The sequence below is a fragment of the Gadus morhua genome, chromosome 14 (assembly GCF_902167405.1).
Source record: "Gadus morhua chromosome 14, gadMor3.0, whole genome shotgun sequence".
Classification (NCBI taxonomy): domain Eukaryota; kingdom Metazoa; phylum Chordata; class Actinopteri; order Gadiformes; family Gadidae; genus Gadus; species Gadus morhua.
This window is the reverse complement of record NC_044061.1, coordinates 17596491-17610763: the sequence shown is the minus strand read 5'-3', so window position 1 is coordinate 17610763 and position 14273 is coordinate 17596491. Positions and strand designations below refer to the sequence as shown.

Here is a 14273-nt window from a genome sequence, read left to right as displayed (position 1 = left end):
GTTGCTCAAATTTTTTTTTTGCCAATGTTAATCGATGATGCTGCACCCTTGATTGCTGTTTCATTAACATGGGACACAATGATTTATAGGTTGAGACATAGATTAACATTGAACTGAGAAATATTTTAACGTTCTTTCAATACAGAATGCAACTGACTAAATTAAATCGTCCTACTTATTTGTAAATTAACCTTCACGAATAGCTTCCTGCGTTAATCATATCGAAGCAACAGTTTACTTCAGTCAAATTGAGTTGCCACTTTGTTTGAACGTTATTTCTCAAACAAATAATGAAACAGACCCATTTCAAATGTAATAGAAAAAAAAGGTGTTTCGTTACTGCTTTTCCTATCCCTCGTTTAGCTTGGATGTTTGTTATAGATGGAACAGCCTGTGGCCAATCAGAGAAGAAGGGAACATCTCAAGACCCTCCTCCCACGGATGTCACCATGACAACCGCTTCTCGCTTATGGTCTCTGCAGTCAAGATGGCGGAGGAAGAGAATGAATCTGCAGTAAGTGCTAAACTGAGTGTCTCGTAAACAATTAAAATTACTTTTAAATTCAGTTGTCGGTTGTTCCCATAAAACGGGTTACTAGTGTTAACATATGATATCTCATATCAGCTCATATATTTTAGCAGTTGTTACCGCAATTCCTCTTCAATCGTGGCTAATGCAGCTAACTCACTTTGCACAGCCTATAATCTCCCAGTTGCTCGATTACCGTTTGAGGCCACTGGTCCATCTGTCAGTAGTAGTAAGCAACTAGCTATTCACTTCACATGCTTTAATGTTATATAACCTAAGGTACTAACGTTGCATCTATGTTTGTGTCGAAGCTTTTGAGCTACATGTATATGTTTAGACCCACTGTGAAAAATACACATGACACAAGCTTATTTAGATACCCATATAAGCGTTTAGTTAAAGAATCTGGTGTGTTGTTTTCCTTCTCCCAAACAATCCCACGGGAAACTTTTTGAATGTAATGGCAATGTCATGAAAGTAAATCTTGAGGGCTAATGTTTAAGTTTACTTATTAATTTACTTTTATGATTTTTTTGTGGCAGCTCCCTATCGCTACTGAGCCCAAGAAACGACGCGCCCCTAAAGGTAGGACATATGTTTAAGCTTAAATATATTAATGCGTATGCCTGTATCATAAAATGATGTGCTACTGCCTTGTTTTTGTTCAGCTTTTTTGCATTCAATTAGTACTTAAGTTACATCTTAAATTAAAGCATCTCACAGAGTAATGGTTTATATGAATGTTTCATACAAACCTGAACCCAATACAATATTGTTAAACGTACATACTGAAAGCGTTTCCTGCAGAGGGCGATATCGCCCTTCTTTCCACTTACTTCCACTTAAGTATTGTATAGCCTTTGCGTCTATGTTTGCACCCATATGCGTTACATCCACTTTGCATAAGTATTGTGTAGCCTAAGCATGCCTTCATATTCATCACATGTTGAAATCTTATCTGTACTATCATAGACTATCAGACTATCATATCATAATTATATTTGTGCATACGTTATATTTGTATACAATGTGGAACTTGGTTGACTACACTCTGTATGCCTTTTATCGGTACATTCTGTGTTTCCCATGAGTGTTGTATTTTTTGTTGCCTTGCCTTCTCTGTTCCCCTCAAACGGTTGATGGTGGAGTTTACATTGAAGATTTCTTTTGTTATTGAAGTGTTCAACTATGTAGACTACACTTTATTAATAATGTGTTTGGTATTCAAACACATGCAAAATATGTTCTTGATATATTTTTTTGGAGCACTGTGATCTTTGAGTTGAGTAAAGATGAACCCCCTCATCGTTTCGTCTTCTACATGCTAAGTCTTGCGGCAATACTTTTTGGAATCCAACATAATTTCATTTCATCACACGTTCCATGTGTCTTTTGATCTCAGCATGGCTCTCCTCTGCTCTCATCCTCTTTTAAACAGATGCTTAAAAGACCTCAGAAGGCAAATCTTTTTTATAGCGTTAGCAAAATCGTACACCACGATGAGCAGACTCTGCCATTTTTACGATGAAATAGTATTTCTGTCTACAGGGCTTTATGCGGCGGGCTTCATGCTGTGCTCCTCACCCTTTGTTTCCATCCGCTCTCCTTTCACAATGGCAGGGATACATGTCACATAGACACGCCCTTCCCAGAACCACCCTCATCCCACAAATCTGCCCAGCTTTAGTTTCTCTACGTGGCTTTTGGAGTGCCAAGGGGCCACAGCTGAAACCAAGAGACAAGGATATTATTACTGCCTCAGCAGGAGGGAAAGCCGATTAAGTCACTGAAAATAGGGCCGCTCTACATCTTGATGTGGCAAAATAAAGTGTGGGGAATTTGCAGTTCCTCAGTCAGAGATGGCCGGCGACTTATATGAAGCAGATGCATAAATCATTAGGCCAAATTTGTTGTTTTAGAAGCAAAGGAACCCTGACATGAGCGCTAAAGGCTAACTGTATAATTTTACACCAGAATGTCATTAACAATGTTTTCCAGAGTGAGCAGGAAATTCAAAGCCCACGTTGTGACTTCACACACAAATCCTTTTTTTCCTTTTGGCCTTCGGAGAAAAGTAGAAGGCGGAAGATAACAGGATTACCAGGATCAAACCAGAATTCCAATCGCTGCCTTACAGGATATCATATCGTACTGTCATACGAATGGCTTGGACCACTCTGGTTCTACCTCAGTCTTAAACCTAAAGCTTTGTATTGAATTGATCCTCATTCCACCCGAGCTTGCTTTCTTATGTCTGTCTATATGCATTATGTTTGTAGACGCAAACCCCTTGTTGGCTGGAGACATTGTTGCCTAGGTAACATGAATATGTTAACATGCATGAGCAATAAGAGACCTCAATGCTGAACAGAAACTGAAAAAGCTTACCGTCAAGCTGAGGAGTACCTGAATAATCTGTTTTGCTGTCAAATAAAAAATGTGCTATATCCTCCAAGGTCAAAATGATTTTAGAGAAAATAAAAATATATACAATAGTTCGGAGGAGTAGATTCAAGGTTTAACACAAAACAATCCAATTCCTCAGCCCCAGAGCTTCCTATCTTGGAGAGAAGGAACTGGCTCATTCACCTACACTATATCCGCAAAGACTATGAGACCTGTAAGGTGAGCAGCTTCTCTCCTCCCCCTCCATCTTGTTCCTGTCACTTGCTGAGGTAGATGCTTAGTTTCGGCCAGGTTGACCCCTTCATGCAACGCAAGGATGTTGAAGGATTTGCGTCCGGATACGCCTTTGACAACCCTTTTATTTGTAAGAGACCAGGCTTTCTCCCACCTGAGAGGTCTTTAGTTCAAGGCCCTTGTTTTTTTCCATGCCTGTCCGAGGGCTGTTTAAGATACTTTACGATACCTTACGGCACTCTGGGTAGCCATGCAGATTGCTGACCCTGGCAAACAGACATTCACTCAAAAGTAAACTTCTAGAAATAGCTACAAAATCTGAGGCGCTGGCCAAACAGCAAATACTTCTCCTACCCCTCGTCAATAATAAGCCCCCTTGTCTAGATCCGTGGTTTGTTGGAACCGACTTAAACTGAATAGAGAACAGTGCTTACAGCACAATGCAATGCATATTTAATACTTTAACGGAAAGCTCCCACATTAGTGATTTTAAACCTAGGGCCATTTCTTTCAGAAGCATTTTTGTCATATTTGTTGAAATTCACTTAACATCCTGACGGCAATCAATAAATGAAATGCTCAATATCTGTAGCTGCCACAGGCTTGTAATAAGCCTGTCCGATTATTTAATTTTGTTGCACTCATTGTGCATGAACAGAGTCTTCCACAAGGCTAGACCGACCAATTGCTTAAGCTATCAAGCTAGACATTTAAGCTTTCGAACTTTACAGATATCTATGGGATGGTCTGAAAGAAGCTCCTACACTATTATTCATCATTAAAATACGTTGCCAGCCTATAAATGTATTCCATCATTTGTTTAACCATTCTAATGGATTGACTTAAAGAGCCCCAAATAGAAGAAGTCCAGTATTTATGATTTGATTACTTTACTCTTTAAACGTTTATCTCAATTCTGTTGTGGACCCAGGCCATCATCAAAGACCAGCTGCAGGAAACCAATGCGATGTGTGAATATGCCATATATGTGCAAGGTAGGACAAGATTTCTCAATCAACACTCCTCTGTACAGACTAGGCATGCACCAGCCAAATGGAAGAGATGAAAAAGATTCAAGTGCAATTTAGCTCCCTCACACACTTTCCTCTAACATATGCATTGTTGACCACCCGTGGTTCTTCTGTTTAGTTTTAATGAATCGGATTCGCCCCCCCTTCAATTCACAAAGGAAAAATAAATGTTCATTTTCTTTCCCTGAGCGTTAATCCTACGGCTGGAGGGGAAGATCCAGCAGTCCCTTGAGCTGTTTCAGAGCTGTGCCATCCTTAGTCCAACCAACGCCGACAACCTCAAACAAGTGGCCAGATCCCTGTGAGTCTCCTCACAGAATGTCAATAAGCAAGGCTTTATTTTTTTGCCACTGACCATTTAAGAATTAAAGGTCAATTTGACAACACGCTGCTTTTTTGAGAGTGTTGTGAATGAGTGCGTCACGCCTATGAATTTATATACGGCCTGTTGTTTGTTTTCTTCCACTAGCTTTCTGCTTGGGAAGCACAAAGCGGCCATCGAGGTCTATCATGAGGCTGCCAGGCTCAATGAGAAAGATTGGGTAAGGAACCATAGTTCTATTCATTAGTTGGTGTTATGTGTTATGGGAGAGTGGATGAAGGGCTATTTTCAATTGTAAAATTACAAAAGGAGCGTATTTAAATAAAACTAAAAAGGGACGTACTAATGGTGTTCATATTAACTACGGTATTAATTTATACATTTTGAGGGTAAGGGGTTAACCCTAACCCACTAACCCTAACCACTATGCTAGTACTATTTAATTACACTTATTACGGCATTAGCTAATGTCAATAAATATACCCTTATTGTAAAATGTTATCGAAAGGATGGTGAGAAGTTATTCTAATTTCTTCTTCCAACTTATTCTTGCCAACATAGCTACTTCACTAACCTGGTTATGGATTCTAAATCATATCAAGATTATTGTTAAGCAGATGGCGACTGTATCTTCAGCCAGCAGCACTACCTTGCTTTGCCCAGTATCCTATATTTAATGTTGATTTGAAACATAATCTGATAAAATTGAAGTTTTAGTTAGTATAGTAATGGAAAACTCCATTCCCCCACAGTGGAGCAACTTTATGCGTACTATTATCTCGAAAGTTATGATCTGTTTTGCATACTAAAGAAATCGTCCCAAACTCAGAGACACTTGCTCCTACAGCAATGATTTTTTATATCCCGCTGTCATACTGTCCGTGCTAGCCATCTCCCCATGAATGATTTGGCCCTCCTCTTCCCACCAGGAGATCAGCCATAATCTGGGAGTGTGCTACTCCTTCATAAAGGATTTCAAACATGTGAGTATACCAACCTTTGCCACCCTCTGTTCTTGTGAAGGTCCATCCCATTAGAGATGGCCATAGCTTTTAGTCCTCTCTCTTTCTCTCTCTCAGGCTCAGGAGCATCTGAACGCAGCCCTGCAGTTGAGCAAGCATGACAGGACATTCCTGACTCTGGGGAAGGTGCACTTGCTGGCTGGGGAGGTGGACAAAGCCGTTGAGCTGTACCAAAGCGCAGTGGAGTGAGTACAGCTTTGCGGCAACATATGCCAGATGTTAAGTGGTGGTGCTCGGCCTCAGAGTATTAAATTGAACAGGCCTTTAAAAAAAAAAAGGGCATATTACCAGTCCCTTGGAGAAAAAATTACCTGCTTTTAACATCATCATTCTTAGAGCAACCTCTGAATGCATTTGCTTGATATGTTTGAATTGCTGCTAGTGAATGGTAGTCTTGAGGCAAAAGGCAGAAAGCAATATTTCAAAGCAATGATCCCAATTATCACCGTTGCTCCAATTAATTTGATATTTTGACTTGTATATACTATATTTTTTCACCCCTCGAGGTACATTCCAATATTCAGTTCTTCCCTTAAATGGATCAGACTCTACGTTGGAGTCCTCTTTCGGTTCACTTAAAAGTTTGCAGTGCCTTCTAAAAGTCGGTTTTGTTCTTGTGTTGATTATTGTAATCAGCGAGCAAAGATGTAAATAAGAAAATCACTGTGCCAAGATTCTGCAACGAGACTCATTATGACTATCTCCTGTAGGGGGTAAATTAATTAATCAAATGCCCCTACACGTGCAGTAATTCTAATGAAGGACACCGCTGTGCACCCTCTCAGAACTCCCCGGGAGCCCTCTTATTCACTACACTGTGGAGATCCACCCCCCACAGGTCATAATTAATACTATGCAATATGCACTGCTGAATCAAGCCCCAGATTGAGTAAGCAGCAAACGATTGGGCCCCTCTTCTGCCTGTGTTGACTTGATACTTAGCACAGGTACTTAGTGTAATTGTGTACAGCGATCCAAAGTCACTCTTTCCACTTCTGATGTGTTAATGCCGTTGATGCAGGTTCTCCCCAGAAAACACAGACTTGCTGACGACGCTTGGCCTGCTGTATCTTCAGGTGGGAAAAGCTGTAAATTGATGTAGAAAATGAATCATTTCATTGGCCAACAGACAACGTATGTAGATGCTTGACTTTTTGAGAGGCAGGATCATGCGTGATTTATTTTAATTATATTTACAGTCTCTTTATTTTCTCCTCAGCTTGGAAAATACCAAAAAGCTTTTGAACACCTTGGAAATGCTTTGACCTACGATCCAAACAACTATACAGTATGCTCTTCATCACATTGATATAGCCCCTTTTCTTGTTGCCATTCATTGCATTCTTTCTCCAGTCTCAAGCCTATTGGGTGAAATGTGTCTACAATCAAGTGGTTTTCCCAAAGGGAGGTTCCTTCTTCTAAACACTGTTCCTTCCTAGGCCATCCTTGCTGCAGGTAGCATGATGCAGACTCACGGAGACTTTGATGTGGCCATGAACAAATACCGTGTGGCTGCCTGTGCCGTGCCCGAGAGCCCCCCCCTCTGGAACAACATTGGCATGTGCTTCTTCGGCAAGAAGAAATACGTGGCTGTGAGTGTTTCTTCTTTTCCTGTTGTACATGCACCCTGTATCTTCAAAGCAGAGCTATGACCATCACTGGTTTAGTCAGCAGAGCGTGTCAGGGTAGCCAACATTCAATGGAAGTATTTCAATGATGTTGGTGGCCTCTGGAGTTGTGTGCAACTTCAAATTTGTAATTTCACAAATATATCAAACCTGTCTTGGAGCAATGTGTGAATAATTATTGCGAGAGGAAGAGGGCATGCTGGTTAGGGTAAAGGTGCTTAAATCCCTTGCTGAATGACAACAAATCTGTTATAATTATATTTTTTCGCAAATGCATAACTTAAAACAATTTGCTTATTTGAAGCAAATAGGTATTCATCATATTTAGGTTTTATCTTTCGTGTTTGAATGCACTTATTGTAAGTCGCTTTGGTTAGCTAGTATTTGGTCAATATCTTCCCTTCGTTAATTTATCTTCAAATCGTCATAACATGACAAGTTTGTTTTTGATGCAATGTCAATGAAAGACCTTGATAATATTTAATTCTTTCAAATGGATGGAATAAAATATAGTCTCATTGTTACGACCCCAATAAGTATCCAGGGGGGGGATCAGGAGAGTAGCAAAGGATATTTTGTTTTTGGTACAAGGGAGGCTAATGGCGCGTTTCCACTGCAGGGTGCGGTACGGTTCGGTTCGCAAAGGTGCGGTACGGATTGCGTTTCCACCGCCAAAAGTGGGCGGACTGAGCCTTACTCGTTTTGCCCTGGTCTTCAGTACTCCTCCGTTGGGGTACTGAGACTGCCTGAAAATTCGAGCTACACACCCGCTCCGTTGATTGGTCGACATAATCGTCACTTCCGGGCGACGTGGGGATAAAAACAAACAAACAGTAGCCTCGAGGTATTATTCTTTACAATGAACATGTCGCGTAAAACACTTGCTTGGGCGAACAAGGAGGTGGAGACGTTCCACTGCATTCTTGGGGAGTAAGACGTTGTCTACGATGTTCACGGCCTACCATAAAGGGTACTGTCGGCGGTGGAAACGCGACCTCGGAACTGAGCTGGGCTATACCGCCCCCTCCCTACCGGACTGAGGCGAACCGAACCGTACCGCACCCTGCAGTGGAAACGCGGCATTATGCCGTAGAAATGTAGAAATTTCTACCCCTCCCTCCTTCCCCTTCTCCCTTCAAAACAAAGGGAAGGGGTAAGGGGTAGAAATGGTATTTGGCCTCAGACAGAGGTAAAGGTTAGCCATAAGGTTTTGTGACGTCTCAAAGAACTAAGAACCACTTTCCCAAAAAGGGAAAGCACAAAACAAAACACGACTAATACTAACCAGTGTAACCACACTATCAAACAGTAGTGGCTTACTACCAGCTCCACGAGATCACATCCACAACGGCACTCAGTTCGCTATGGCACACATCTCCCCCTCCGTCCTGCAGCAGCACAGTACCGACTCCAGAAGCAGTGGCTAAACCTCTAACCTGAACGGAAGAGGGAAGTTAGGTGCAGCAAGGACAGGGGCACTGCAGAGAAGAGACTTAGCAGCACCGAAGACAAGTTGCGACTCATCGTTCCATGCAAAAGGCACAGCAGGGTTACACAATTTAGTGCGAGTGTCATACCCAGAAACCAACGGAGTTCACGTCTGGTCGTAGGAACCGGATAGAACACCACAGCGGTGACTTTAGCGTCCACTGGACGGACCTGTCCATGAGCCCACCTGTTCACCTTTCCCAGATACGTGACAGTAGCCTTACCAAACTCACACGTCCCAAGATTTAGGGTCAAAGAGGCCTCCACAAGCCACTGGAACACCATCAAAAGTGGCTAGATGGTCGGCCCAGGTGTCGGAGCACACCACCACATCATCAAGATACACATTGCAACAGGGCACGTCCCCCAACACCAAGTGCATCAGACGCTGAAAAGGAAGGGGTTGCATTCCTCATGCAAAAGGTCATTACGGTGTACTGCAGTAAATGTCAGGCGGTACAAAAGCTGAAATATCCGAAGCCCCTGAGGTTAAGGGAACCTGCCAATATCCCTTTAACAGGTCTAACTTTGCAATGAACACTGCTGGGCCTTTTGTAAAAATCGATTACTTTGATTATGAAAGTAATATTAACTGGTTCATTCTAACCACAGGCCATCAGCTGCTTGAAGAGAGCCCACTACCTGTCCCCGTTTGACTGGAAGGTTCTCTACAACCTGGGCTTGGTGCACCTCACCATGCAGCAGTACGCCTCTGCATTCCACTTCCTCAGCGCGGCCGCCAACCTCAACCCGCGCTTTGGGGAGCTCTACATGCTGCTGGCAGGTGGGCTAAGAGAGGGTTATGAACTAAGAGTGCTTTATCTTAATCATGGAACGGAAACGGATATCCTTTATCTACTGGGAGTCCCTCCCGCTCTTTCCCCGCTAAACAGCTGTCACATTAATGTATGTTGGTTCAATTAACCAAAATGCACCAGAATACAGGAAATCACATCTACCAATTTTAAAATTTTCTGAGGGAGGACTCCCAGACCAGTCCATGACTACACTCCACCCACAAATGTTATCACCAGCTGCCAATGATACAGACATATATATATATATATATATATATATATATATATATATATATATATATATATATATATATATATATATATATATATATTTAAGCAATAGATCAAGACAGGCTGTGGTATGTGCTCATTATACCACTGTTAAGGGGCGTTGTCCGGCCCCGACGCGCAGCGGAGGGCCGGCGACCCCCTTCACAGTGGTATAATGAGCACATACCATTGACAGAAGCTTTTATACAACGGTTACTATCATGGCAAAACGAAAGTCATAGACACACTAGTCGCTATGCAACACACTTTAGCGTCCCTCCGAGAGAAGGCTCGGCTAGAGCGGTTCGCCAGCAATTTATCCTATGGAGCAGTTCACTCACTGTGTGCCTAAGCTTTCGTTAGTCTCTCCATCGCCTTGCTCACTCCCGGAGTAACAACATTTACGCCCTCTCCATCATCCAACATATGTTTTACTTTGTAACTGTTTCTACTTTCAGGCGCGGAGTGATATGCAAACTTTCATAAAATGATCGGGCGTCATAGCAGTTATGTATACGCTCATTATACAACAGTTAGGAATCAATCAGATCGCTGGATTTAGGCCCCCCGTTGTATCAATATATAATTATTTATTTTTTATCATTTTGTAACTTCCCTCAATTCCGATTAGTTGAAGTGCGCACATTGATGATGAAAAATGTTGGCCCTCTTTATCATGAAAGTTGCCCATCCCTGATCTAGGGATACTAGTGAATAATTAACTTAACATCCAAATGTAATGAATATATCTCTCAATGTAACCTCCACAGCTTTTCTGTTGGAATGTAGGGTGGCTTAACTTAACCAATAGTATACTGGTGTGGTTCACTTCCACACCGTGTAAGCCTGCAATAGGTACGCCTGGTTAAGTGTTTCTAATTGGAATGGTCCAATTAAAGCTCCCTCTCTCCTCTCTTAAAGCAATTAAAAACCTTCCACTCTCCTCCCTCCCTTCCTACGTTTCTCCCCCATTGAGAAGTGTTGGATTTCATGTAGTTGTTTAAAAGGGCCTCATTACCATTTTATTTATTTCAGTGTTATATGGTTGATTGATTCTAAACATTCAATGGCAGCAAACTAGCAATAGTCATCAAAAGTTGTCCTTATAATGACTATGGTATGATGGCAAACACTTTCTGACTCCTTTCTAAGTGTGTCCATTTAGTTGAATGCCGTGCTGTAATACTTGTGTGCATTGGGTAACCTCTCCCCAGTTGCCCTTACAAATCTGGATGACGTAGAGAACGCCACCAGGTCCTACCAGCAAGCAGTGTCTCTCGACAGGTGAGCAACCACACCGTTAGAACTCCATTAGAGCGGTTAACAGTGACCTCAGATATGTCTGGAATATATGTTTAGAATCCTTATGCTGTGAACTTATTTGAAGACAGGAGCATGTCAGAATTGCCAGTGTTGCCAATGTTTCCCTACAGATTTGAGCGCTGAGGCCCAACCTAGCGTTGACGCTACCCAGGGGCGTAATGGACAGATCGTATCCTCCAACTTGGAACTGCGCTCAAAGTTCCAACAATCTTTGTGTACCGTGTCCCATCAGATCATAGCTTTGGTTGACACATTTTTTAAACGACATAATCTAAACAAAAAACGACTATCTTAATTTTTTTAACTCAAATACAAGTTGAATGATTTCAAAGCGCTGATCTCCTGTAGGCATTGGCTATATTCAAAAAGCCCAACCTAGCGTCCAGCCAAGCACGCATCATGTCCCGACATCATGTCTCTGTGATGTTCTGTGTGGTCCCGCCTCAGGTCCAACCCCTTGGTCAACCTGAACTTTGCCGTGCTGCTCTACAACCAGGGAGACAAGAAGGGAGCCCTGCTGCAGTACCAGGAGATGGAGAGGAAGGCTAGCGGGCTGCGGGAGGCCAGCAGCACTGTGGAGTTTGATCCTGAGGTGCGTAGAGACGAGCCCCCTCTCTTTACGTTGTTCTTTAGTAGGTCTCTATGTTTCACTGGGGCATCTGGAGGGGTCGCTCATTCCAGCCCTCAGCTTTCCCTGGCCACAAAAATAGATCCTTCAGCAAGAGGCATTATCCTTCCAATCCACTTATTTTTTTATTGTTTTACTTACTGTAAAGTGCCCATGGCAGTGCACATTTTAATGGGGATTGCATTTTCTATTCCATGACAAACTCATAAACCGTCCTCCGAATAAGAGATTAAACAGCGCTCTCGCTCTGCCCCTCTCTTTGTCCCGTTCCCCGCTGTGGGCTCCACTGACAGCTGGTGGACATGGCTCAGAAGATGGGGGCCGCCCTGCAGGTGGCAGAGAGCCCGGTGTGGACACGACCGCCCGCAGACACCAAGACCAAACCCCGCTCAGCAGCCGCCACCAAGAACCCCGGGGCCCCCCTTGGCACCAACCAGGCCCTGGGCCAGGCCATGTCCTCGGCCGCCAGCTACAACAAAAAGATCCAGCTCTCAGCAGGTGGGTCCACTGCCAGGGGGGAGGCGTTGGGGGAGCAGTCATTAGGACTGTGCCGCTAGCTCCTGTGCAGAGCCGTTGCTGCCTGTTTGTTTAGACACGATGCAGGTTCATCTACTGTGTTTTAATCTGGTGCACCCCACTTGGTTTTTGAAAGGATACATTTTTCATGGCCTCGTTGATCATTTGTATATCTGCTTTTAGCATTTATTGCTTATATATATTGCTTTGTTCTCACTTTGTCAAGAGAAAAGAACTGTCACTACGGTCCTCTCACTGAGATGTCAGACGCGGCCAAAAATATTCTATTGTGCAGTTCTTAGCAGGCCCTCGGTACTCTGCACACTGTAAAGCAGGTGGTGAGGGTTCCACTTCAATGGAGCGTAGCCTCTGGAACTGCCCTCCCTTTCTTGCGCTGTCAACAATGGCAGCAGCATAAAGGAACTATGAAAGCGGTATCTACTAGTTGACTATATTAAGCCGCTGCCCGGTTCAGCCACTTGACACTGCTCTGGTTTATTAAAAATAATCTTTGTGTTTAATGAGCTATTATAACATACTTTTTATTTTATTTTTTACATTTTGCGGACTGGACAAATTATGGCTTAATGTAACTCGCATTTAATGATATAAGTAAGGTTATGGGTAAGGACATGAGTAAGGACAAGTGTTACGGCAGGGATGCTCCCAGCTGACGCAGCATCATGAAGATCTGCAGTTTGAAATAACAACATGAAAGAAATGTCTAAAGTGGAGATACACGCCACAAAATCGATCCAATACATCGACGCCTATACCATTCCAAATGAATGGCCTCATGAGCCTGACGGTGTTGTGTGATTGTAGGAGCCAACAGGGGTCCATCGATGCCTCTTGAGCCTGAGCCTTACACAGAGAACGCCCCCGGCACACCCAGCGACCCCCCTGGCCCTCCTGAACTCCAGGAGACCCCTGAGGCCCCCAAACTCCAGACCTCCAAGAGTAAAGCCAAGATGGAGGAGGTGGATTAATCCTTCGCCGGCCAAATCCTTGCCTCCCTCTCGGCAGCTCATGCCCTTTCCTTCATGCTCCCGCAAAGCCCAGACGCAGCTCATCCATTTTAGTTTCCTTGTCATTTTTTTGTCTTCTTTAGAGCACATTATATATTTTATGGATGGATTCTGTGATTGTTTTAAGTCATTTATATCAAGTCTTGCTATTATGATTTCAGTAAAAATAAGTCTATGAGCGGCTGATCACAAAAACCCATTCAAAGATGTTTCTTAAGAATTTCAGCTCCATTCACATAGAAGGTCAGGATGTGATTAGACTTCAAGTGAAGATTATGCTTTGCCACGTTTCAGTATTTGCGAAATAGGGTTTGGAATCACTGGTTGTCCCTATGACCAGTCTTTTATTTATTTACAACCCACCATGGGTTTATTTTAATATTGTCATCTTTTTGTGAACTATGTAAATAATTGTAAAGGCCAAGTTCATGCTCATATATATGAATAATTGTTGTCTATACATAGTAATAATTTATTGCAATAAATAGTTGAAAAAAATACAACGTTCCATTTGTTCCTAATCAAAAGAGTGTCCAAGAGGAGGCAGTGTTGATTCAGAATAATCTGTTAATTAATAGTACCTGTATCGGTCATTGTACCAATGTAATGGCCTGTTTCATTTAGTTTTCTTTTCTTCTTTGGGCTGCTTCTGGCTCAATTCTGACCAATCTAACCAAATGATTTGTTTGGTCAATCCATCTTGCACATCATCTGATTTGCGCGCCAGCGTAATTATCTCTGGCGAAGAAACATAAAGGACGGTGGCTTATCGTTTATTTTGATTGTTTAAATTCAACATCTTTCAATTGATAAAGATATTATGGTTTTGCAGGAAATGATGGTAAAAAATAAGTATGCTTTAATACAGACTTTCGATGTTAATGATTCAACAGTATGCAAAACATGATTTAGAATATGGGAAAATCTGGGAACGGTGCTGCATGGTTTGCAAAAATGTCAGTCAAGAATCTTGGATACTAATAGCCTTGGCATAGTTGAAATGCTTGAGGTTGAGTTGTAGGCTACTGCTCTTAGGATGGGTTGTTGAGAC

General features: G+C 42.5%; 1 protein-coding gene across 1 annotated transcript; it reads left to right on the top strand.

The window, feature by feature from the left end:
• Positions 1-426: 426 nt before the first annotated feature.
• bbs4 (Bardet-Biedl syndrome 4) lies at positions 427-13713 on the top strand. Its single transcript, XM_030377653.1, has 16 exons — positions 427-514; positions 1072-1114; positions 3075-3154; positions 4101-4164; positions 4390-4501; positions 4670-4742; positions 5452-5505; positions 5602-5729; positions 6566-6620; positions 6764-6832; positions 6984-7136; positions 9273-9444; positions 10942-11011; positions 11498-11642; positions 11972-12176; positions 13020-13713. Exons 1-16 carry the CDS (start codon positions 470-472, stop codon positions 13181-13183), a joined length of 1632 nt encoding a protein of 543 aa, XP_030233513.1. The 5' UTR covers positions 427-469; the 3' UTR covers positions 13184-13713.
• The last annotated feature ends 560 nt before the right edge of the window (positions 13714-14273 follow it).